Source organism: Phoca vitulina, unplaced genomic scaffold (assembly GCF_004348235.1).
Source record: "Phoca vitulina isolate PV1807 unplaced genomic scaffold, GSC_HSeal_1.0 scaffold3, whole genome shotgun sequence".
NCBI classification, from domain to species: domain Eukaryota; kingdom Metazoa; phylum Chordata; class Mammalia; order Carnivora; family Phocidae; genus Phoca; species Phoca vitulina.
The window spans coordinates 108,400-134,572 of record NW_022589706.1 but is presented as its reverse complement, the minus strand read 5'-3'; the positions used below and the strand labels follow the sequence as shown (position 1 = coordinate 134,572).

Below are 26,173 nucleotides of genomic sequence, written 5' to 3'. Positions count from 1 at the left end.
CATGCTTCTGGGGAACAATATGGCACCGGGAAGCTGCTCACGGAAGACCCACTGGGTGGCACAAAGAACCATGAGGTCTCTTCAGAGTGTCGAGCTGACAGAGGCGGGCGCCCCGAACGGCAGGGACAGACTTGCCCGCGTGTGACAGACCGTGGGCAGCGGGGGCTGGCGTGGGCGTCCCTCCTCCCGGGACCTTGGGGCTCTTTCCCGGTCCACTCTCTCTTCCTTCTCCACTCTCCTTCTTACCCGGCTTGGAGGCAGAAGCGCCTGTCAGCACCCCGAATCCTCGGGCGGCACAGCACAGTCCCGGGGGGAGCCCCGCTGTCCACATTCTGCCTCCCCGACCTCGGCGTCTCTATTGACCGGTGTGGCCTCAGCCCCGGCCCCACGGCTCAGCGTTGCTGGCCACCCGCCTGCCACTGGAACCTGGTGGTCTTTCTTCTGACTCCCCGGCCCAGGGACGCTCCTTGGGCCTCGGCTGACGTCCCGATCTCTCTGTGTCTCCTTGAACCCAGCACCTGAGGACTCGTCTTGCTTGTCCTTTTCGCCTCCCGGCTGCCTCCTCCATTCTGTCCCTGCGGGGCCCGTCCCGCGAGCTGCCTGTCCCAGCACTCGTTCCCCTTGGCTTGCTGATGAAAACAGGCCCAGGCTTTTGGTTGTTTTTTTTTTTCCTCCAGTTGAAGAGAGAGCATGGTGGGGAGGCGCAGAGGGGGAGGGAGAGGGACAAGCAGACTCCTCACTGAGCGCCAAGCCTGATGCGGGCTTCATCTCAGGACCCTGAGATCCTGACCTGAGTAGAAACGGACGCTTAACCACCTGAGCCACGCAGGTGCCCCAGGCCCAGGCTCTTAGATGGTGACGGGCCCACCCAAGCAGGAGCGACAGGCGTCAGACGTGGACCAGCCGTAGGGTCCCAGCACGCACTGCCCCTGCCCAGTGGTCAGGGAGCCCCACACTCCCCCAGAGTACAGCATGGTTGGGAGTGTCAGGAGCCCCTTGCTCCCGAGACCCCACCCCCAGGTGCCTCCTGCTCTGCTTCTCGTCCTTGGAAGTTTTCCAGCCTCCCTGGCCCGGTGCATTTCCGGCCAGCGGGAGTGATCGGAGGGAACCCGGCAACTTCTAGGCGGTGGCCTTAAGGACAGAGGCGCGTTCTGCACCTGCTCTCTTGCCAGCCTTGCGGAGTGAAGCCACCGCACTAGGCACTCCGCAGTCACGGGGCTCAGCTGGGCCTCGCAGGCCGTTCTTCTCCTGGCTCTTGACAGGAGCCACACGGCAACCCCAGGACAGGGGGGCAGGGCCCTGGCACAGCCCCCCCCCCGGCCACCCCGTGCTCAGCGGGAGCAGGGATTTCCCTGGCCAGGGCAGAGCCCAGAGGGACAGAGGCTGCTGGGGCTGTAAGTGGCAGACATCCACCATGCTCCCACCCCGCACGGCTGCAGGGAATCCCGATTCGGGCCAGCAGCGCCAGGGGTCCTGCGGAGACCCTCGAACCCTAGACGAGACCAGCCAGCCTTGGTCAGCCTGCAGATCTGGGCTGCAGCTAACCCCCGTGCTCCCTCCTCATGCTCAGCACGGACGCCGGCTGTCCCCGGTGTCCCCCAAGGATGGTGGGGGCCGTGATGCAGCGTTCCGCAGGGCGGGCCTGAAGGTGGGGTCACAGTGGGAGGGACCAGCGATGATGTCATTAACAGGCTCCCAGGGAGCTCGGCTGCGGGCTGACCACTTACGCAAAGATTCTCTTGTTTAACCCACGCCACCTCCCCGAGCTAGATACTGTCATTCTCCATGCTTTGCAGGTGAGAAAACTGAGAAGCACGGAGGTGGGGGGTGGGGGTAACATCCCCAAGGATCCACCAAAGCCAGGATGTGAGTCCCAGCACTGGGCTCCAGTGTCCCAGCTCGGAGCCCCAGGGTAGCCGTGCTGCTCACACGGGTGGGTGCTCAGAAGCCCTCCGTCGGGCGAATGATTAAGTAGATTTGCCAAAAGAAAAGATGATTCTTCCAAGGTGAAGTTAGCTCTTACTTGGCACGTTCATGAACAAGATGGTCATCAGCACCTCTCATAGGCTTTACAGATGAATTAAACGGATAATCACTGCTCCAAATGTTCATATCTATTTTGCATGTTTAGACTTCTCTTTTGCATAATTCTAATAATGGATTCCTTTCCATTTTCATTTGTACTTTTGTCCTAATGCTGCCACTGCCTTTTGCAGATTTCAGTCCCTCCTCCCTGAAATTCATCATGTCATCTGACTGCGTGGGCCCTGTGGAAATGCGAACAGTCTCCAGGTAGAGATAATGGGACTTTGTTTTTTTTTAAAAAAGGGACATGGCTGTTTGGGGGCGCCTGGGTGGCTCAGTCGTTAAGCGTCTGCCTTTGGCTCAGGTCATGATCTCAGGGTCCTGGGATCAAGCCCCGCATCGGGCTCCCTGCTCAGCGGGGAGCCTGCTTCTCCCTCTCCCACTCCCCCTGCTTGTGTTCCCTCTCTCGCTGTCTCTCTCTCTGTCAAATAAAATCTTTAAAAAAAAATTAAAAAAATAAAAAAGGGACATGGCTGTTTGAAATGAATCACTTGCAAGTTGGGCAATTATTTCAAGCATGAAAAGCTTTTCTGTTGCTAGGAAACCACCCCAGAGCTGATAAGCCTTTGTTCAAGTTTTTCTCACGTGGTTACCTTCTGCAGGTGGCCCTGAAAAGTAGTCTGGGAGAAACAGAACAGAAGACTGGGGGGCTGGGTCTTTCTTTCCAGAAGTGGTGAAAATCAACTGTTCCACACACAGTTTTTAGCTTCCCCCCAACAAAATATAGATCATTTGCTTTTCCTGCTCTCCAGAAAGGCACTGTTTTCCTATTTAATTAACAGAATAACCCGTCTCTTGAGGATGGTGGAGTCCTCTGATGAGCTTTATTATTTTTTAAAGATTTTGTTAATTTAGTCTATCGAGAGAGCCTGAGTGAGTGCAAGAGAGAGTGAGCAGGGGGAGGAGCAGAGGGAGAGGGACAAGCAGACCCCACGCTCACACGGAGCCTGACATGGGGCTGGATCCCACGACCCCGCAATAACAACTGAGCTGAAATCCAGAGGCGGCCGCCCAGCTCACTGAACCACCCAGACGTCCCACCTCTGATGAGCTTTAAAAAGTTCCTATGCTGAATGAATCCCAGTCTGAGATGCTGATGACTGGGCCGTGGGGTCTGGGAGAGCCCCCGGGTGAGGCTAAGGGGCACCTGACCCTGAGAGCCACCGGGAGACCAGCGGTGAGGGGATCATCTCACCCCCCTGCCTCCCAATCTCCACAGAGCTGGAAGAGCCCTCGGGATGTCAGCCCTCCCAAGGAGGGCACTTGGGCCCAGGGCAAGGGGTCGGGGGACGGCTGACTAGGTCTCTACAGAGACACGGCACCTCCCACGTGCCAGATGCCGTGACAGTGGCTTTGTGGACATCAGCACCCCTGAGTCTCTCGAAAACCCCTCATGCGGTCGATGTTATTGTCACTGCTTTGTAAACAAACCCTGGGCTCAGAGAAGTGCAGTGGCTTGCTGGGACCCCTGTGGCAGTCTCCAGATGGCCCCCAGTGACCCCCACCACCTGCTGCAGCTTCTTGCCCCATGGCCCCAGGATCAGGCTATGTGACCAATCCAAGGTAGCACCTCGGAAATTACAGAAAGACCGTGGCTTTCGGCTTAGGCACTGTCTCTCTCTTAGATCGGTCACCCCGGGTGAGTAGGCTATGCTGGGAACAGCCCACGCGGCAAGGAACCAAAGCCTCAAGCCATGTAAGTGATCCTGGAAACAGAACCTCCACCCCAGTCCGTTCTTCACAGATGAAGGACGCCCTGAGCCAGAAACACCCAGCTCACCGATGTCCGATTCCCGACTTTCAGAAACCGTGTGAGACCATAAATGCCATTGTTTCAGACTTCTACCCTGGGGGGCCATTTGTTAGGCGGCAGTAGATAACAGATACAGCCTATATGCTGGTCAGTGACGAGGCTGCGATTAAACCTGGGATTGAACCCGGGTCTCCTATAGCTGTGTCCCCAGCGTATCCCCAGGCCAGCAGCCCTGTCTCTTCCAGAATCTCGCCCCCAATCCCCTTAAAAGTCCCCAGGTGCCTTTGAATGTTGTCATGAAGACCTCTAGGCTGTTGGATTTGCCAGCCAAGGGGGGTGGCCCCACATTTTTTCCTTACTTGAATCAGTCGTATTTTTCTAGATGTTTTGATCACTCCTGCCTCAGTTTACTTTAATGAAGCTTAAGGCAAGTGCAGTTTTTCTGCCCATAGGGCCACGGCAATGTTCCAAGTCAGCCCAGAGCTGAGCTAAATTGAAAAGATGCCATGGGGTCACCTACACTGGCCCCCAGTCCCCTCTCATCGAGCCCCTGCTCCTGCCAAGATCATTTGTCCTCCTGGTCAGACTCCCTGTTGTCCTGCTTGAGGAGGGGTCTGAGCACCACCCAAATCTCTGTCCCACCAGCCACCAGTTACATGTCAGATGCCCGAGGCTCACTTCCTCAGGGATCCCTCGCAGGATTGCAGAAGATGAACAAGGAAGTGCCCAGCAGGCCCCTGACCACAGCGGGGTTCCCCCCCAACCTCTCCCCAGTACAGCTCTTACAGCTACTCTGACGCCCTGGACACACCTTCCCCAGGCACTTTCCAACCTGGAGGACTTCACATTTAGGTTAAAACGAGGAGGCTGTGTGAATTTCGGCAAGAGGGCCCCCTTTCAGTGAAAAGCAGCAGAAGTTCCCATGCGGCAACTTTGGGGGGCACGTAAATAAGGAATCTAGTACCAGTAGAAATCATAAAGCTGTCTCTCGATTTTGCAGGCTGCACGCGGTCGGCCACTCTTTGCCCCAGGGGTGTCGATGCCGGAAGAACTGGGCACTGAGGTCAAGACAGGATTAAGGTCAGACCCCAGCTCCAGAACCTACGACTGCACAGGACACAAGTCTCAGCTCTGCCTTTACTGTGTGGTCCTGGGCAAGTTCTCTAACCTCTCTGAGTCTCGAGTTCCTCATCTCTAGAACAGGAGCAGTAATAGTACACGTGGTCTACCATGGCATGAAATAATGACTGCAAAGGGCTGAGCTGGTGGCCCTCAGTGGTCACTAGCGTGGTCATTACCATGTGGGCGGTGAGCCTTGGGCAGGTGCCCTAAACTTCCTGGGCTTCCAATAACTCCTCTGGGAAATCAAGACCATAAGGATGAGCATTTCAGAGTTGTTATGGGAGTCAGTGAGGAATAAATCGGGGCCCCCACGTTCCTGGGCCTGTGGACTGCCCCCTCCCCCATCTTCAGAGCCAAAAATGGCAGGTGGGACCCTCCTGCCACATCTGACCTTCCGTCTCTTGCCTCCTCCCCCTCTGAGGTTCTCTGCTGACAAGGACTCATGTGACAGATGGGTGCCGCCTGATGACCCGGGATAACCTCTCATCTTAAGGTCACACGTGCACAGCCCCGAGCTGGTGCTTAGCGCTGGTTGCAGCTGGATTTGGTGGAGCTGAGGCCATGACGTCCCTGACCATCCTCTGAGCACCCGCCATGTGCCTGGCGCGTTCACCATCTGAGTTTGAATCCAGACTCCACCCCTCCTTGGTTCTGTGAATTTGGGCGCAGGTTCAATCACTTCACCTCTCTGCGCCCGTTTCTCCATCTATACAGCGGGTATAACAGCAGGACTCCCCTCTTCCCCTGCAAAAGGGATAACGTGGAGCCCAGACGGGTGTGTGGGTCAGCGGCTTGAAACCCACTCCAACACATGCTGGCTGCGTGATGTCGAGCTACTTCCTTAACCTCTCTGGACCTCCATGTCCTCATCTGTACCACACCCTCATGCTGAAGTGGTGAGAAAGGTCACGACAGAGTGTGAGAATACTGGAAATCACGGTGGGCTATGCGCACCTGCCTCAAAACAAAACAAAGGGCAAAACAACGGTCAGTTATTGAGAGCTTATGTGCCAGACGCTATGCTTTGCAGGCTCTATCCGGTTCACGAGGTTAGCTCCATTTCTCCAGTGATGCAATCAGAGCTCGTGAAGGTTAAAAACTTCATCAAGAGCTAGAGGTCGCAGAGCCTGGAGGTGAACCAGCACCCACCGCCCTGGGCTTGGCCTCGTTAGAAACAAATAGCATTCTGAGTCTCATGTTCGATGTAACATTTGTTATTTTATTGGAAAAAGCTGGTATTAACATATTTATAATTTTATTCAACAGTTGAATAATCTGAGATACCGAAGAAAACCAGAATGCACCCATGAGCTACGGAATCCAAAGTGATCAGGTCTGTCTACCTACCACCACATACCCAACGCCACCAAGAGCTCAGTCCTCAGAGTATTAGAATAAAAACAGAACAACCCAACAACTTCACAATGACTATGTGAATGCTCATACATTCAAGAAGAGCAGAAAATTTAAACAGTAAGAAGCAGAGTTTGTGACTATTTTACTGGCCCGTCTGCCACATACGTCTAGTCTTGCCCCCCCCCCCAGTGTGTCATTATTCACAACTTGCTTTGGACATCACGACTTTCCAGGGATCTGAAGACATGCTTTTCCTCTAAGATCAATTTTCTTTCTTTCTTTTCCTTTTTGGCTTGGTATCCAAAGTTTAAAACAGGAGTAAAGAACCAGGAACTGTATTAAGACCTCCCTTTGAATGCAGTGTTAAGGGTTGTTACTCTGTAGACGGTAAATGTGAAATCTACCATCTGACAGTAACCTCCAACTGCAAAAGCAAGTCTCCTCTTAGCGTCTGAATCACAAAGGGAAACGGATTGTGCCAAATATCCGCGTAATTGTGTAAGGCCCTCAGAGCTGGATTTTGGCTTCAACAAGTTTTCTATACAATGTACCACATTCTTGAACCTCTTTACAAAGGGGGAAAAAAAAGGAATCCAATCCTGTGATTGTTAATCTTAATTAGAATAGATATGTACATATAATACTGTCCAGGTCACCTGGATTTTACAGTGATATATAAACAAACATTCTTCATTCATGTTGATTTAAAAAACAAAAAAACCCAAAACGAAACAACGGACTCATTTCCTTGTGTAAATATCATATGGCCAGAAGTGAATGCACATGCGTTTTGTGCTTTGACACACACAAAAGTATACCATTATCCACTGAGAAAAATCTCGGGTGGGTCTGTTTCCTGGGTTGGGTTACTTCTCGTAAAAAAAAATGTTGGCTTCGGCCTCTGCACTCTGTTCTCTGAATCCCACGCACAGCCAGTGGTTCGCTGTAATTGTAGGCAGAGAAGACGAGTGGGGGGTGGGGGACATGGTCTCCACCACCACGCGGTAGGAGCAGGTGCTGCGGAGACAGGCGTTCTCTGAGGCCCTCAGGGAAGAGTCCTCCGGGGCCGGGTCATTAAAGAAAATGTATCTTGAAATGGTCATAACATGCAATTTCCTCCTGGAGGCAGCTCAGTGCACCTGAACAAGGGGCTGGGGCAGAGATGTGGGTGCAGCGAGGCGCCCCCAAGAGGGTGGGGGTCTGAAGTCACCACACAGAGCTTGGCACCACCGGGGTCTTCTCCATTCTCCGTGCTGCGGCTCGGGTCGCCCCAGACCCTCATTATCGCCCACCTCCCAAGATGAAGAGGTGTTTCCAGAACCTTCCAGGCAAGAATGCTGCTTTAATGCGAGCCGCCAACGTGGTGGATCGGAAAGCGCCCAGTGCTCGGGATTCCTGACTCCACCACTTGGTCGCTGCGTGCCTTGGACAAACTGTTCGTTCTGTCGGGGCCCGCTGCCTCGTGTGTATAGTGAGGATGGTAATTATTCACCTTTCGTCCCTGGCGCCTGGCACAGAGCCTGGCACTCAGTGAGGGGCTGGTGTTTATGGAGTAAGTGAACGGACACCCACCTTACAGGGTCACGGACAGGGCCCATGTGAGCTCCCACGAGGTGCCCGGTGACCGTGAAGCAGGACGGGAGAGCCCCACGGAGTGGGGACTGAATCCACGCGCCTAACGGGCCGAGTACTGTGCCTGGCCCCCGGCCCACGCTCAGCAAAGGCTGGGTACATGGTGAGAAGAACAGGCACACACACACGGGCGGGTTTCAGTGCCCCCTTTCCTCTCAGGAAACGCCGGACCTGGGGTATTGAAAGACACTAAAAGAGGAGCTTGCACCTGCCAATTCTCAGCATGAATTCACGATCCAAAAGGCCAAGGGAAGACCCTCGGCTCTGAGACAGTGGAAATTGCTCCATTGATAACCAAAAGAATCCCTGGCTGGCTTGTTTGAGTCTGTCCTCTGTCCCCAGAGCCCTGATCTGGGGCCTGGGGGAGGGGGGTTCCCAGGGCGCCCACTTCCCCTGAAAGTTGCTGCTGGAAGAAGACAAGCATGAACCCAGAGATGTCTAAGTCCTAATCGTGGAACAGGCAGCTCACGGTTAAGTACGGGAATGAAGGGCCTGGACCCCAAGGCCACGATCACGTCCATTTCACGGTCTGTGGCTGTGAGCCCTCCTGACTCCTGTCTTCAAACAGAGTGTGGCCAGCAGAGGCCGCCTGGGCCGGAGGGACAGGGCCGCTCCGGGCTGCGCTGCCCGTGTCCGGGACGGGGCTCCCCGCGCACCTAGTGCATCTCGGAGTTCACCTTGTCCTGGAAGATGTACAGGTTGTTGGTGGCCGCGATGGCGATGATGTTCTCGGCCGGGTGCCAGGCCGTGTGCAGGATCTTTTTGGTGAAGTCCAGGCTGTCCACGCTGATGTCATCCCGCCTGCGCTTGCCGCCCACGCACACGCGCCGCGGCTTGAGCACGGCCCGGGGCTTGCTGCTCTCCCTCGACGCCTCCAGGGTCACGTCGCGCTTGGTGTTCCGGTCAAACATGCGGAAGAAGTTGTTGTAGGCCCCGGTCATGATGACGCTGGCGGGAGGAGGAGAGACGTCAGGTGGGGAGGAGGCCAGTGGAGATGCGCCACACCCCCGGGGACAAACCCTGGGCTGCAGGGCCACCCCCTCCCCCAGGGGAAGAGACAGTCCGGTCCCCACCTTCCCTCCTCTTGGGCTCTGGTCCTCCCTCACAGCTCAGCTGCCATCCACACGCGGGCTCCCCTCAGACCCCTTAAAGCTCTGCCCCAGACACCACGGAGAAAATTCTCCCGTACTCTCCCTTGCCTCCAGGAGAGGCCTGGCCTTCCAGAGAGACTAGGCACCAGCAGAGGGCAAGTCAACACAGAAGCCGCCGGCCCAACTGCAGACTCCAAGGCCGACCCAGGGCTGGCCCCGACCCCAGCCGCCGCACCCTTCGCCGCGGGCACCCAGCACCCTCCTGCTCTGAGTTAAGACTAAGTGCTCTTTGCACACCGGTGCTGTGCAGGTGTTCATGCCCTTCCCTGTCCTGCTAGACAATCTGACATTCGTGATCCACTGCGTTTCTCTGCCCCCCACCTCCCCCAAGGAGAAGGGGTTCCTGGGGCGTGGGAGGAAGGCCGTGTCAGTCTGCTGGGACAGTGAGGATGCCAGCTGTGGGGCCTGGGCCTAGAGAAGGGGTTTTGGGGTTTGGCTCAGGAGAGGCCCTGGAGCAGCCAGGCAGGGAGAGGGGGGCAAAATAAGGAGGAGGGAGGGGATTCCAGGAAATGAGGTCCCCCTCAACGTTCTTCAGGGGGGTGCATACAGATTGGAACTCCTTTCCTCCCTTGGGAAGCTGAGCGTGTTTCTTGGGGGCGTCACTGCTCCGAGACAGAGCCCCGTGGACCCCTAGTTTACAAGGGTTATGCACATGGGCCATGTCTTCAAGATCGCCCGTCAGGGGAACAATGCAGACGAGCAGATGCCAGAGGCAGACGTCCCCGGACAGACCAGGAGACGTTGTCGCATCAGGCACCTGGGCTTGGGAGGTCAGACGCTCACGGAGGGGTTCGGGGGCCCTGGACGATGCTGAGTCACAGCCTGAAAGTGACACGTCTCCTTGTAATGTGTTCCCTTCCGTGGGAGAACGTGGGCTGGTAAACAGACACGGGGAGAGTAGACGCAGGGCCCTCCCTCCCCGCAGCATCTCTACCAGAGCCGGTGGGCCATCCCTCAATGTCAGCCCCTTCTAGATGGTGGGGAGGCCTCACAGTGGCCTGGCTCCTGGACCTGCCCGAGGGGAGCGATCTCCCCGGCAGAGGGCAGGGGCTGGGCTGACAACCGTCTGTCTCCTTTCTCACTGAGAAGACGGCCCCTCGGAGTTCTGATCCTTCCCAGGAAGGACCTCGGGTTCTCGGGGCCTGGCGAGTCTGGGCCAATAGTTCCTTGGAGGGAAGTAGAGGCTTTGGGTTCCCACCCACGAGCGGCTTCGAGGCCTCCCCTGCCCGCCCTGCGCGTGCGGTTTCTGGAGACGGCCTGCACCCACAAGGCGAGGCTTTGCGCCAGAGTCCACAATCCGCAGTGCCACCCTCTGCTGTCCCCTCCCCTGCCACCCAAACTGCTTTGTCAGACCTTGTGTTGCGAGATCAGTGGGCGGGGGAGGGTGCTTGAGGGCAGTGGGGGTGGAACACCCCCTCCAAAAAGCGGTTCTTCTGCGATGTTCCTGGGGTGTCCAGGCAGACCCAGGCGGGGGTCACCTGGACCCCAGCAGAGGACAGAGGGCACATGCCAAGTGGGTGACTGGAGAAGAGCTCCATAAAGAGGTTATGCACAAATGTTCTGGAAGGTTCTAAAGGAACCACAGGGAAAGTGCCGAGCCCTGGGGCTGCAACATCCCCCCAGGCCTGAGGGGTGAGGGGAGGAAGGCTGACAGACAGAGAGACAGATCTGTGTGAAGAAGGTAGCTGACTGGACCTGTGCCCACAGGGACACAGCTGGCTCAGAGGACAAGGAGGGACGTGGGACAAATACCCCGTCTCTCTCTGCTGCCCTCAGACCTCCTTCTGGTGTCCCCACTGGTTGAAGCTGGCCACAAGCCAGAGGGCACGGCGGCTGCCAAGCCAGCCCCTGGTGGTCGGGAGCCAGAGGGGCAGGCGGGGGACGCCTCACGGCGCTAGTCACCGTGGGCAAGCGTCTGGGGGGCCTGTCTCTACCACTCGGTGGGGGCTCCTGGGGCAGGCGTGTCTCGTCTGAGCCCCAAGGCCTGGCTTGGCCTCACTGGGGGAGCAAATGCTGACCCTCAGCCGCAGCCAAACAGAACGGGGCCAAGCCGAGTGCCCTGGCCCGGTGCTCGGGGAGAAGGCCGCAGATGCTCTGTGAACCGTAGGGAAGGAAGGGCCAGAAGCTTCTCTTGTTCTGCGGCACCTGCAAGTTCAGAGCACCCCGTGGGTGCTCTAGGGGTATGAGTGAGTGAGTGCAGCAGAAGGGTCATAGGCCTTCACAAAGACCCCCGGGCGGAGTCCTAGGAAAGCCGGAGGCCGCCTCGCCCATCCCCCCTCTGCACCTGACCTGGGACAGGGCAGGGCGGGCGGAGGGGCGTCTCTGCAGCTGTGCCTGGGGGAGGGGCGCAGCCAGGCAGTCCGGCCTTTTCTGGAGGTCTGTGGCATCTCTGGCGGGGAAGGCAGGCTGGCTCTACTCTCTTCTGATCCCTAACTCCGTCTCTATAACCTTAATCTGTGGGAACAAACCCGTTGCTTGTAGAGACAAAGACGTGGCTCGTGGGGAGGTGCAGGGCCGCGCTGTGTGGGGGCGGGTGGGGAGAGGCCTTCCCGCTCCCACCTTCCAGAAGAAGCCCCTCTCCTCACACATCAGCTTGTCCCGAGGACGGCCGGGTTGGCTCGAACGTCCCCCCAGGTTATGACCCGTGAGGCCTCTCCCGCGTAGCACGGATCCCCCCGTGTGAGAACGGGGAGTGGGCTGGTGACTTCGTCATTGGAAGCCAAGCCCACGGGGCTTGTCACAGGGCTGCCCTCAGAGCTGGCGTGCGGGCCAGTGGCAGCCCTCGGAATCCAGGCGTCTGGCCACCGCAGCCAACAGGAGACAGTCCAGCGTGGGACCCTCGGCCGGGCCAGGCCATCACCCGAGTACCCTCCCTCGAGCTGCAGCTCAGAACTGAGACCAGGCCGCGGGAGGGGGACCTTGGACAACAGGTCAGAGACCCAGAGCTGTTCTCCTGCAGAAAGACAGGCCCCCAACATCAGGCCCCAGGGAGCCCACTGGAGACCTAGGGACGCCAGTCAGTCCAGGGGGCTCCCGGGGCCCAGCCCGTGGAGCGCCCGTGTTCGGGGCTTTAGAAGGCCCATGCCGGAGGACAGAGCTGGGGACAAGGACCAGATGATGTCAGCGTTGCCACCAAGGCTGAGGGGCAAGAGGGGCCACCCTGCGGCCCAGTGCCAGAGTCCCAAGGCTGACGGGCAGGGGGGCTGCAGGGGGCTCGTTGGTTAACTCTTGCAATAACGAGTGGACATTCAGGGACAGATCCTCATGCAGCCCGGGAGGTGACGACCCCACTGGGGGGTTTCTGCACACATCTCTTGCTTTCCAGAAAAGGGGGTATGTTTTCTCGAAAGCTCCACCCGGGTCCCTGTGGTGGACGGTGGATGGGAAACCCTGGCCCCCGGGGCCACCCCTGAGGGTGTATGCGACCCAGCTCTTGTCCATCCTCAGATACCCTGAGGGTGGTTTGACTCCAGCCCTTCTCCTCTACCTTCACAGCCCACATCACCCTCGTCTCTGGCCCCGAGGGACGGCTACAACAGCCTGCTCACTGGTCCCCCTGCTTCTGACCCCCAAGCCCATTATCCCCCATGCTGCACTCTCTCATGGCACCCACCCCAGGGAGGCCCAAGAGCACTTACTCACCCTGAGACTTAACCTCTGCCCTCAACACCGAGCTATGGCCACACCCGTTGGCCCTCAACATCAGCGATAGCCACTTCTTTCCTGAGGCTTCTGCCATGCTGTTCCCCATGCCCCAGTGCCCTTCCACCCTCTGTGGGCAAATTCCTACTGGTTTCTTGAGACTTGAGGGCACCTCCTCCAGGAGGCCATCTCCAGACCCCTCCCCTGATAGGCCCCCAGCCACTCCCCTCCTGCCCAAGGCTTCCCTCTGAGCTTTGCTCTAGTCTGTGCCCTGCAAACCACAGGGTCCTGCCACGTAGGCACCGGATCCCATCTCTGCTGTGTCCCTGGTGCCCTGTGCTCTTGGGGGTCCCAAGACTGGAATCTGCAGATCCCAGGCTCATACCTGCACAGACAGGAAGCACGTTAAGGGCAGACTGTGCCACGTGCCCTGCAGAGGGGGATGCTCAGACCTCGGGGGTCACCAGCTGGGATGAACTCTGACCTCCCGACCCAGGACAGCAACCCATCAGGCCTGTCTGGCTCAGCAGACAAGGGCGGAGTCGGAGGGACCCGCCTGTGGCCCTGCCAAATGCCCCCCTCACTCGCACAGCAGGTGCCCCCTGGTGTCAGGTGCTGGGCCGGGCTGGGCCACGGGGAAGGCCCCCACCTGCCAGGAGCCCACAGCAAATGCACAGGTAGGCCGTGCTGATGAGCCCAGGTGCCCTTGACCGCAAGCTTTATTAGAAGGTGATCCTGCTTTCGCTCCCTCCTCGTCACCCACCATGCCCGGCCCTGGGACTCAGGGGACATTGCTGAGATGCCAGCAAGAGAAAGGGGGCTCTCCCCTTCCCCCAGGGCGAGCAGCTGTGGCACCCCTTCCTTCGTCTGGCCTCACCCTGTGACCTCCGCCCTGCACCAGGCTGCCCTATTTGGTGGTCACTCCCAGAGCCTGCAGACGAGAGGGGCCACCTGTTGGCCGCAGACCCACCCAGGGTGCTCACAAAACCCACAGCAGCCCTCCTCGGGGGTAGACTCAGGAGCCTGGGGCCAGGGCGCAGCTGTGGTTTCCAACACCCACGCTGGATGGCGAGTCTGAGATCCCCATGGGGCCAAGCCCTCCCCTCCCTGGGCCCAGAGCTGCTGCAGAGCTCAGACTGGGGTCAGGAATGCGGTGGGGCAGCCCCAGGCGCTGGGCGGTCTGGGGCTGGTGACTGGCCTCACCGTAAAAAATGGGGTCAGAGGCCTTTCTCTCTCCACCTGCTTTACTTGGGCCTAAAAGGCAAAGGCACGCCCCGAACCCAGGTATTGTGGGCAGGTGCTCGGGCCAGCACCCCTGGGTCCAAATTCTAGCTCTGCCCTTAACCTGCTCCCCCCACCTCCATGCAGGTTTTCCCATCAATAAAATGGGGGTAACGAGGAACCCCAACTCCTGGTGAGCATGGCATGGGATTCTTGGTAAAACGGGGCAGTGTGGGGCTCGGGAAACTCCAAGAGGTATTTCTTGCTTCTAATCATTCCCCTGGCCTGAAGCCCCGGCTTGGTCTGAGACAGGACGCCCCAACTAGGGGAGTGGAAGGAAAGAGTGGATGAGGAATGATTCTCAGGGAAGGGTCCTGCTGGAGCCCCCCCACCTCCAGGCCAGGAAGGCAGAGAAAAGAGGAAGGCAGCCGCCCCAGTCCCCTACCCCGGCTTCTGATCCACCAAGGGGAAGGCCGAGTGAGGTCACTAAAATCACTGGCAACCCACAAAATTGGGCGGAAGAGGGAGCCCCCTCCCCACCTGCACGGAGGAGGGTCTCTCTCATCTCAGAGCACCAGGTCCCAGCTCCCTGCAAACCACGCCCGGACAGAATGGCCCACTGCTTACATTCCAGAAGGTTCCCTTAACAGAGAAAAGCCCCTGCCCCTGGACTGTGTCTAGGCAGGTTGCTTCACCTCTGCTCGCCTCATTTTCTTCATCTGCATGGGGGGGGGGGGGACTTCAGTCACCGCTCTTGTCCCCAGGGCTCTTTGCACTGGGCACAGCTGAGGGACTGTCGAGCTCCCGGCTCTATGCGCCCCCTGCTGGCCAAGCGAGGTATCCAATAATCGTGTCCAGGCTGACTGGCTCAAAAAGTAAGCATGTAACCGGAAGCCAATCCGACCCTCCAAGAGACCTTCCCATAGATGCGGGGAGGGTTGTGGGTGGTGAGATCAATGCCACGGGAACTATTTAGGAGCGTCATCCCCAGCAGCGACGGGAGCTGCAGGACAGGATGAGGCTAGTGTGTAAGGAGAAGCAGGGAGGCGCAGAGATGGGAACAGAGAAAGCGACGGCCCCAGGGAACACCTGAGCCCTGGGGCAGCCTTGCCTGTACCCGCCCAGAACAAGCTTAGGCTTGTCTGACTTTCTGCAACTGGAAGATGCCTGGTTGACACAAATCTCTTTGTCCCAGGCAGAACAGATCAAGGAGAGCTTCCTGGAGGAGGTGTTCAGGATGAAGTGGAAGGAGGTGGCCCACCCCTGTGCCTTCGGGAACATTAATAGCCACTGACTAGACACTCCTGAGGTCCCGAAGGAGCAGCTCAGGATGGGCTGGGCCCCAGTCACACCCCCAAGGGCACCCCATCCAACAGGGAAGGCAAGCAGAGGCAAGGAGAAAATGTGATAAATGCCAAGACATAGATGGAAGATTCAGGAGGTTGGGCGGGGGGGCGGGGGGGGGGGGGGGGGAAACAAGATGGAGAGTGCCCTGAGGGCTTCCTGGAAGAGACAGCCTTCAGTTGAGTCAGTAATCTGAGGTGACAGCAGGAGTGAGCCAGGTGCAATGCGGCCAGGATTTCAGGGTACGGGAGCAGAGCTGGTTGTGAAGGGGAGCCACTAAGGGGAGTGGCAGGACCCCCAGGGATGGGGGTGGCTGCCATGTAAAGTGCATGGCAGGAAGTGGCGTGAGAGGCACTGGGAACAGAGCTGAGCTCCAGGCTGGGCACCAACCAGGACAAGCTTGGTGGCTCGTCTCTTGGGAGCCAGGCATGGGCTGGTCACGAGTGCCCCCTGGTGGTGACGTGGAGGAAGGGCGTGCAGCAGTCGCGGCCAGTGGAGACCCCCACCCTGTAGTGTTGGAATCCCCTTTAGCCAGCAATAAGTCTCTCTCCTGAGATTCTAATGGACCCCCCACCCCAAAAGCCACTGCTGGTGCTCACTCGGGAGCCCCCAATGTGTCAGGGTCTGCAGCTCAGGGGTATTTGAGAAGCCCTGTCCTCACTGGGGGTGTCTGGGGTCAGCCTGAGTGCAGGCACCTGGAGGGAATGCTGTGTGTCCCTTCTGACCCTCTGTGTCAGCCTGGTCTCAAGGCAGGGCCTCCACCCTGGTTTTCTAAGTGTTATTGGACAGAAATCCTGTGATCAGCGTGCTGGTGTCTGATGGAGAGCATTGCCCTGCTCAGAGACCCCCGTGGGCCAGGGGAGCCCCAGGATGTCAGCAGCAGCTCTAGGGGATCCCTACCCCCAGACACGGTGGCCCAGCCCCACGTGGGGCCAGCCTGTGTGCAGGTGGCTCCCTCCCGGCCCGTCCCTGTGGTTTCTGGGCCCTCCTCTGCACCCCCACCCTATGGTCTCAGCGTAGCCCTTCCTATCCACACCTGCCCTGGGCTGAGCCAGCAATGGGGAATCAGGAGCTCACATCAGGCCACTTCCCGGGTGGGTGGGGCTGTGAGATGTGGCTGGACTTGGGGAACCCCTGCCAGCCCCAGGGGTGCGGGAGCGGGAATGCGCCCCCCCCATGGCCCCAGCGGGCCTGACCTAGGGGAGCCGCCAGAAAGAGGCGGGTGCAGCTCTGATGCGGGGTGGGGGCAGGGTGCACGCCACTGGCTGAAGCTCTCCGCCCCAGGGAGGTTCAGCCCTCAGTCCCGACGACCCGGGGAAGCGGCTGTGCGGCTAGGGACCCAGACGGACAGTTTCCACTACGGAGACCGGCGCTCAGGGTGGAGGCGGGTGTAGTCATGGACAGCGGCGTCCTATCCCGCCCCAGCGTGGGAGGGCCGAGGGCTCTGGGCGCCGCAAGAAGCCGTGGGCCCCCCTCCGACACCGTCATTCAGCAAGGCTCACGAACAGCACATTCGCACGATGCTAGGTCAGCAGCCCAGGCCCTGCCCAGCGAGGGGGCCTCGGTCCCAGGTCTGGGGGTTACCTGTCGCTCCCGTTCCAGGCACATTCAAACTTGTCGAAAATGCAGTCGTTCTCATACAGGGAACAGAGCTTGCTCCGAAGGTAATCATGGACCTAGTGAGAGAAGGCGCAGGCTGAGCTGGGGCAGGGGGGGTCCTGGCCCCTGCAGCGAGAAGGGTCTCCCTGAGGAGTGAGGGGCTATGCCCTCGGGGGTCCGGATGGCCCGCCCGACTCAGCCCTGCTTATTGAGAAGGGCCCACCGCCTGTCACGGCCGACCCCTGAGCTGTGGCCAGAGAGGGGACAGTCACAGTGACAAAGGGAACCACACTGTAGGGACCAAATCCTGGCTCCACCCCTCCCCCAGCTGTGTGATCCTGGACAAGTGACTTCACCTCTCTGAGCCTTGGTTTCTTCCTCCTTCGAGTGATAAGAGCACATACCTCATGGACTGCTGTGGGATCAACCCAAGGAGGCTGCCTGGTGTGGGGTCCTGCCCTCTGAGGTTAGTAACAGTCACCATGAGCACAAATCATGGAGGAAAGGGGAAGGCGAACGCACACGGGCCTCTCGAACATGATCTCAGTAGGTGGCACTTGTCCTGTTTTGTGGATGAGGCACTGACCCTCAGAGAGGGTGAGTAACTGGCCCAAAGTCACACAGCTTCTAAGTGGAAGACCAGGACCCTTTTCCAGAGTCACCTGATACCACGGGAGAGATGGCGATGCCCCTGTGGCCGCGTCCACCTCCCAGCAGCCTGATCCCCAAGCTCTACACCCAGAGGGCCTCATGGGGGCTGGCTCCCTGCAGAGGATGTGGTCCTGCCCCCTGGGTGGGGCAAGGGGAGGGGACAGCGGTAACCCAAAGCCTGAACGCCTGTGCGACCCAGAGAGTCACTTAACCTCTGTGAGCCTTAGGTTTCCCACCTAGAAAGGGGGTCATGAGACCCCCCCCAAGCAGACAAGTGCGGGGCAAGGCACCGATAGGTATTTGGGACCCTGATTAACTGTGGAGGGACAGACAGAAATACAGCTCAACTCCTGTTGGGCAGCGACTCGGGCCACAAGCCAAGGGTCAAGGGCGGGGGGGTGGGGAGGGGAGAGGAAAGAAAAAGGGGTTCATCCTTTTCTGTCTGGGAACCTCTTACTCATCTTTAAAAGGAGGGGTGCCCCACTGGCCGCCCCCATGGGTCCCCAGGCTGAACCGTCTCGTCCCCTCCGGGGTGTCGGGGCAACTGTGGCTCCTGCCCCGACTTTCTGTGTTCGTGTGGACCCCCTCCCCTGCGAAGGTTCGCCCCGGTCTCACACAGTGACTTCCCTACCCGCCCGCCCGCCCATGAAGGGGGCTCCATGGCCCTTCCCCACCCCCACCCCGCCTGCACTCCTGTGCGATCCTCTCCATGCTCTGATGACGAAGCACATGGGGGACCATCTAGCCGCCAAGGGGATGGGCAAGAGGCCCATCGAGGCTGCCCACTGCTGAGCCCCTGGTCACTCCAGCGTCCCCCAGCCTTCCCGGCACAAAGGCCACCAACAACAGCATCCCTCCCCACACCTCTTGTCGGTTCCACCCCACATGCAGCTGGTCCAGAATCCAAAGTGATCCAGAGCCCAGCTGCTTCTCCCCACGTCCTGTGCAGCTACCTCTCCAAGACCAGCTCCCAGCTCGTGGCAAACTCCTCCTGACTGCTCTCCTGTGGCTGCCCATGCCCCCCAGCCCCAGTCTCTCTCCATGGGCAGTCAGGGAGACCCCGAAGAAACCAAGCTGGATCATATCACACCGCTGCTCAAGACCCTCCAGGGCTCACAAACCCCCTGGGCTCTGCCCCCAATCACCTCTCTGACCTCAGACTCTTCTTCTCTCCCCGCTGCTCACGCTGCTCCAGCTAGCCCCCCACCATTCCTTGACCACGCTAACCATGTGCCTGCCTCAGAACCTTTGCACTCACTGTTCCCTCCTCCGGGAGCACCTTCCCCCCAGATGGCTGATGCCCTCACCTCCCTCAGGCTCCAGCACCCCTACTTTCTTTGCCTCAGCCCCTGGTTTGCTTTATTTGTCACACTTTTTGCAGCCTGTGATTATTTTGTCTATTTGCTTGGTTTCCAGCCATCTTTCCTGTTGGAACGGACGCCCCTCGAGGCAGAATCTGTCTTGTTCCTCACAGTTTGCCTGTGGGGTGAACAGGGCCTGGTACATCACAGGAGCTCGATGCACTTTTTAGAATGAATGAGTGGGGTTAGAGACTTGACTCATGGCCCTCCAGGTGCTGCAAGGCTCTGGGTCTGGGGGAGGGCACGCAGTGGGGAGAGGATGGGCCTGCATCCCCAGCCAGAGGCTAGGAGGAGAAGGGTGAGCCCTGCAATGGGCTGAGAAGGAGGCCGAGAGGCAGGAAGGGGAGGGCCCAGGGAGCTGTGTGCGGGACCCAAGAGAGGAGGCCGGGGTGGGGGTCTTGTGCATCTCCAAGACCTGCAGGGAGGGAAGCAGAGGGTAGTGCTCTGGGACACCTGGGAACGGCCCAAACCTGGGTCAGGGACTCCCGCCCTCCTCCCATGGTGAGCGTGGCCGTGGGGGAGGGGGGAGCACCTGCCTCCATGGGAGCCAGCACGGCCAGGGAAAAGGCGACACAGAACCCCAGCAGGAGGAATCATGATCATGCCAGGTGACATTACAGCCCCAGGCTGCCTCTGATGGGACACTGGCCTGCTTGAGTCCCCGAGAAAAAGGGGAAACAGATGCGGGAGGGCGCTATTTCTTTCACACAGGTGCCCGCCTCGGGGAGCCTCCCCCACCCAGTGAGCCCCATGGCCTGAGGCCACATCACGCCGAGGCTCACTGCGTGCTTGTCATCCAGGACCCTGGAGGGTGAGGCTGCGACTCCTACTTCTCCCTGAGCCCAGGGTCTAGCCAGGCACAGAACACACCTGCCGAATATGTGTAACGACTCAGATGAGTGGGGATAAATGGTGCTTGGCTTCACTGCTGGCCACAGACGAACTCTCGGGGGCTCGCGTTCAACCCCTCCAGGTCTGCACTGCTGTGTGCACTCCGCTCCCTGTGCGGTCTCAGCACCCTCACTGATGCACTCGTCCGAGCACCGGCACGCACCGGTCTCCCGCTCCCTCTCCTGCAGGGTGAGCGCCCTCAGGAGGCAGGGCAAGGAAGAGCGTGGGCTCCCGGGAAAGCAATCCCAGGTGCGCGGGTTGCCAGCTCTGCTCCCACAGATACACCATTTAATTCCATTTTCTCCAAACAAAATGGGATCGACAGAACATTGGCTCCACTTCCCAGGGCAGCTGTGAGGCTTTAGAAGGGAAAAGTGTGCCAAGGACTCAGCTCAAGGCAGTGCATGCTGAGGGTTGGCTCACTCAACACCCATCCCCAACCCCTCTCCCCTACCTTCCTCAGAGAGGCTGTAAAACTACTCATTCCCCAGCCTGGTCACAGAGCCATTCTGGCCAACAACTTGTAAGAAGTCTTCTGAGGAGTGTTCTGGGAAAGCTTCTGTGCTCCCAAGAAAACATCCAACAGACCCAACCAGCACAGACTTTCACATTTCCTCCTATTTCCTTCCTGGAATGTAGGCACAGTTCCTGGAGGTGGGGCAGCTATTTTGCCACCATGAGGTGTCACACATGAAAGCAGGGAACCGATATACAAATGATGTTGGACTAGATCACAGAAGGAGCTGTTGGGACACCAAGGAGGTCCCAGAGCCACTCGCAGTTCCTGGATGCCCCCTTCCAGACTTCTTCTGAAGGGAGAGAAGTCCCTATGTGTTCAGCACTGCAATTCAGCCAACCACAGCCCTGCTGAGCACAATTCTAGAGCATAAGAGCCAAAAATATTAGTTACTGTGCTGGTTTTATAAAACTATTGTTATTTTAGAATCAGTAGGCCAGCAGGCCAGAAGCCAAGCACCGGCTCTCAGCCTTGTCTCCAGAACAGTCTCCTTCCACTTTATTGGGTCCTCATATGCTCTGAAGATCTCTGGAGGCTATGGATCCTCTCCCTGCAAAATGCCTGTATTAAACATAGCACCTAGTTTCAGGGTCTTTGGGCCTTTACTGACTCCAGGGCCTCGGAAGCCTGAGGGCCCCGTGGGCTTAGAGAGAGTCATTTCCCGGGCTGGCTGTAAGAGGGGCTGGTCACTCCTGCACCTGAGTCAGGGCTGTGTCATGTCTGCCCCAGTCTCCAGCCTCTGCCATCTCCTGAGGGTCAGAGGAGGGGCTGATCCCCCCTGGGGTGGGCAGTGTGAAGAGGGGCCTAGGTGACAACTGGGGGACTGGGCAGGACCTCTGGTAAACATGTGGCTAGCAACAGGGCTGCCACCAGGAGCCATGACGGCCCTTCCATGAGCCCTTCCCAGGAAGAGGTAGAAGCTCAGGGAAGGGTCTGAAGGGATCAGAAGTCCTTGTGGGCGTATGGCCTCCAGACTGAGCTCCCTATCTCTCCCCACAGCTCTGCACCCTTCCCAGTGAGGCCCCCCTGCCTCCTGGGGCACCCCTACTCCAGGCCCCGGCAGGGAGGGAGGACAGGGAAGGGGCTGGAGGGCCCCGAGGGCTCTGCATCCGTCACTGCCCAGCTGCGAGGGCAGGTCCCACTTGTCCTGGCCTCTTGGCACCCAGGATCCCTTCCTGCCAAGTAGAGCTGATGGTGCCCACTTCGTGGGGACAGTAAGGAACAGAGGTGACAAGTATAAGTGCGTGACCCCCTGTGGGCACCTAATACTTGGTGACACTGTGAGGGTTTGCCCGGGGCTTCTGGTGAGTCTTACTCTAACATCTCATGAATTTTGTTTTCCACCCCTAACAGAGCTGGGTGGATCATAACAGAAAACTGATAAGTAAATACCGTTCCAGGGAGGGGTCTCCTGCTTCAGCCTCAGTGCCTGGCTTCCAAGGCCCGTGCCTGAGGATCTAGAAACATAGCATCCCCGCCCCCCCCCCCCGCCAGCCTCGGCCTCCCGCACACGCTCCAGAGGGTGCTCCCCAGGGGTAGGGCAGCTCTTCTCCTGCCTTAAACTGGGCTGCAGACCCCGGCTCCAAGGAGGGACCGCGTCACACCCTTAGTCACCTGAACCCTCGAACTGGGCAGAGCCTGACGCTCATCCTTGTTCCCTTGGGCCCCGGATCACAGAGGCCAGCGAGCGGAGAGCACCCACTGACCCCGCGAGGCAGGACTGAGCAGGTGCTTCTGCTCTCGGCCGAGCTGGGGGCTGGGGACGGGCTGCCTGATTTCCTGAGCCTGAGTGTCTTCACCTCCAACACGGGCGTATGAAAGCCACCTCTGCGGCCGGGGACGTCCCCTCCGGGGGGATTGTGGGCACAGGGAAAGGAGGCCGGGGGTCTCCCAGCCCACGGAGCACGGAGGGGCTGCAGCACCTACCTGGTAGGTCTCTAGGGGCCTCGCCTCCATGTTCAGGTCCCAGACCTTGACCGTGAGATAATCCCGGGTGAGCATGTACCGGCCGCTGCGGCTGAACTTCACGTCCGACACGGAGGAGATGATCTCCGAGAAGAAGGAGCGGTTACTGGGGTCCTCGGGCTCTTCGAACACTGTGGGGACAGAGAACGGACGGCCATCAGCGGGCTGCTCGCCCGCACGGGCCAGAGTAACAGACAACTCTGTTTCCCTCCTGGGCTCTCGCTGGATGGTCCCTCCTTCATTCTTTCATCAAACCCGTAACTAAACACCTGAACGGACCCTCTGAGGAGGGAGGAAGCTGCTTTTGGAACAACGTTTATTGAGCATTTACTCTCAGCCAGATTCTGTGCAGAGCCCTACTGCGCATTACCTCGTCTAACCGCCTGATAAAAACATCTGGTCAGTACCACTATCATTCCCATTTCATAGCTGGGAAGACTGAGGCATCGGTGGCTAAAAACCATGCCCAAGACGCAGAGCTAGAAGAAAGTGGCGGATGAGGATTTGAACCCAGAGCGGCACTCGCTGTGCTGTACCCTACTGCCGCCTACTGGGGATGCTGAACGCCAGGACCACGGGGTGTCCTAAGATGCTTGCACGTGCTGGGCAGTGTCCCGGACGAGGCTGGGCACTGCTTATGGCCCTGGGCCTCTGCCCATGCCGCACTGGGCGTTCACGGCTGAGCCCTGCTGGATTGTGGCAAAATCAAATCTCGCCAGAGATGGAGCTTGAGTCCCATGTGCCACCTGCCAGCCACCTCCTATTGTCTCAGACCAGGAGCTCCACACAGGAAGTTGCTTACGTGGCTCCTGAAGGTGACAGCCTGCTGCCCCGAGTGGACAATCCCACTGGGGACAGAGTGCACAGTGAGCGGCTCCCCAGGCGGTGTCCCCTCCCTGCTGCCCCGAAGAACCGGGCCTTCCCCGACACACGGAGGCTCCCACACAGCAGGACCGACTCTTCCGGGCTCAGTCTGTGGCTGGCCATCTCACCAGGCTGCCCACCAACCCGCTCACTGGCTAATCAGATCCCACAGTGGCCCTGGTGCAGGGTGGGGACCAAACATGACCCAAGCATCACCATAGCGAACCAAGCTAACCAAGCATTAGCTCCGTAGAAGCTGGGCTGGGGTGGGCCCGGGGAGCCGGGAAGAGGATGGAGTGGTGGGCTGGCAGCTATTTACCAGCCAGTCTGGAAGGACTTCAACATTTGACAACCTTTCTAGCTGTCCCCATGGAAACCGGCTGAGAGGCTGCCCCTCCTGCTGGGCCCCGAGTCCCCAGCTCTGAAATAGGGAAGCAGAGAGCCGATCACATGCCCCAAGAGGCTCACAAGCGTGCCCCGCCTTCCAGCCCCTCCCAACCCCAAATTCCCTCATCCTACTTCCCAGCTCTGTCCCAGCCCTGTATCCCCCCCATTTGGGACCCCCCCCCATCTCCCTCCTGTCCCAGGTAGATGTGGTTCCTGCCACTAGGGGTCAGAACAAAAGATGAGTTATAAAGACCTAAAATGTGGTCTGTCTCTTGCACCCCAACTTTGCCCCCCAGGCCCACCCTGGAGGTTTCCTCTGGCCAGCCTCCACCTAAACCCCCAGGGCCGGCCTAGCTCACTTCGCCCCTGCACCATGCAGAGCATCTGGCAGGAGGTGCGGGGAAGGTCGGTGGGTGGGGACCAAAACCACAGAGGAGCCTCTGCACTGGATGTCACGGAGCCACGGGCTGTGTCTCCTGCCAGCTTCCAGGAGCAAGACACCACAAAGGTCAAGGGCTCAGAGGATGCTCTAATCAATAGCTGGAGACAGAAACACCGAACGGCCCTCTGTCACCTCCACTCTGGCTGTTCGGGGGCATTTCTGATGGCTTTTCCAGCACAGTAAGACCAGGGCCACACACAACGAATGGAAAGGGATACTGACAGGTGTGAGAAAATTATACCTAGAAGTTCTTTTTTACTTTTCAAACATTTCTGTGAATTTTTTTGTCAAAAGTTTGCAGACGGTCGTCTTCCGCGTCAATTCCCATCCCCCCCCGCCCACTGCCCACAGGATCAAGATTCGGGCTCCTACATGTAGCTGACAAGCTCTTTCCTAACTGGGCCCTCATAGGCCTGTTTCTCCAGCCATCCTCCAATGGCCTTTCCGCCAGGGCCCCAGGGCCTCGAAAAGGGTGAAGCAAGCAAGGCCCCTAGGTAAGCACACTGAACAACTCACTGTCAGGGTCGCCTTAAATGAATGCCTCTTTCAATGCCCTGCCCTGCCGTTCCAGGCAGCAGAGCAGAGCAGAGTTCAGGCAAGCCCCTGAGCCTGTCTGAGCCCAACTTCCTGGCCTGGAGAACAAAGCATGCTGGGATCTCTGGAGGGAATAACTGGGAGCACCCACCTCAGTGAGGGACTCAAGTAGCTGCTCAGTAAAATCATGTAGCTATTTTAAAAATATTTTCTCACTGTTTTCTGTCCCTGAAATCTCCTTTCCCAGTTGTCTTTCCTACCAACTCCTATACATCCTTCAGAACCCCTACTCAAATGCCCTGTTCTATGTGCATCTTGTCCAGATGCTCTCCAAAGAAATATAAGGCTCACCCTTACTGCCTGCATGGCCTGGGGTGCCCTCCTATATGGCATCAGCAGGGCTATGCGGCCACTTCACGGGACTGTGAGCTCTTGAGGCAGGACTCCTTCCTCTGTCATTGGTCATCTGGTCATCTAAGCATCTCTGCCCAGCCTGGAGCCTTACTCAGAGCCCAGCCCTAGCCACAGAGTGGACGGATCTCCGGCGCTGCCTGCCCACACCGCCTCTTCTCCGTGCCTCTCCTGATACATTTCTTCCCCAACCTGATTCAATCCCACTGAAGTTTCTAGACCCAGCAGGGAAGCCTGTATCTGCTAGAAGTGGCCTCTGAGTGCCCACAGCTCTTGCTCTGGGTCCCTCTGGGTGGCACCCGCTCCATCCCAGTCCTGTCGGTGTCTCTGATCACGGGTGGGGAGGTGAGGGTGAAACGGAGAGGGCAGAGTTGATCAGACGGGGACAGGGCAAAGGAGGGATCAGAGTCAGACGGCAGAACTGCACTGGCTTGAGCCACACAACCAGGGACAACTGTGCAGGCCAGTGAGGCCTTGGAGAGAAGCGGACAGACATACAGGGGAGGGGCTGCGCGGAGAGCACAGGGAGACGCGGGCCTGAAGGAACAGATGGGGTCCTACTGGGTTGTTGCTCCCGGCTGCCCTGGCATCGGGTCCCCCCTCTGCTCTGATATTAGACAAGGACAGCCACTGAATGATGAGCCCGTGTCCAGGCTAGCCCCACCTCAGGCTCCAGGGAAGGCCCAGGCTAGCCTTGCTGGGCAGAGCTCCAAGAGGAGCTGGGAGGGGTCCGTGCTGCAGAAGGAGAAGGAGTTGGATTGTGGATCACGGGGCACCCCCTGCAATCCTCGGCCACCGGGAAGGTAGACGGTGTGCCAAGTGGGGTGGAACAGGGAGTCACTACAAGGTGGTGGGCACAATGAATGCTCACTGATGAAGAGCTGACAATTGTCATTCTCTGCTAATGACCGTCCCCTGCTCGGCACCGTTTGATGAACCCCACTGGACAAAATAAAAATAAATCCAACCCTCACTGTGGCCCTGGCCCCACATGATCTGCCCCCACCTCTCTGTCTTGGCACCCATCAGCCTGCCCCTTCTCCCCACTGCAGCCAGGCTCCTCCCACCGGCTGGGGACCCTTAGCCCCGCCTTCTGCTTCCTCTCTTCCCAGGCTCCTCCCACCGGCTGGGGACCCTTAGCCCCGCCTCTGCTCCCTCTCTTCCCAGGCTCCTCCCACCGGCTGAGGACCGTTAGCCTCGCCTTCTGCTCCCCCTCTTCCCAGGCTCCTCCCACCCGCTGGAGGC

At 58.7% G+C, this 26,173-nt stretch overlaps 1 protein-coding gene across 1 annotated transcript in view; it reads right to left on the bottom strand.

Annotated features, from left to right (window-relative positions):
- Positions 1-7,022: 7,022 nt before the first annotated feature.
- PPP2R2C (protein phosphatase 2 regulatory subunit Bgamma) overlaps positions 7,023-26,173 on the bottom strand; it is a 97,539-nt gene continuing 78,388 nt past the window's right edge. Inside the window, exons 7-9 of the mRNA XM_032399657.1 lie at positions 22,252-22,421; positions 16,891-16,982; positions 7,023-8,896 (exon numbers count right to left, since the gene is read on the bottom strand). Coding sequence (XP_032255548.1) covers positions 8,605-8,896; positions 16,891-16,982; positions 22,252-22,421 — 554 coding nt within the window. The 3' untranslated portion in view covers positions 7,023-8,604. The remainder of the gene's footprint in view (positions 8,897-16,890; positions 16,983-22,251; positions 22,422-26,173) is intronic.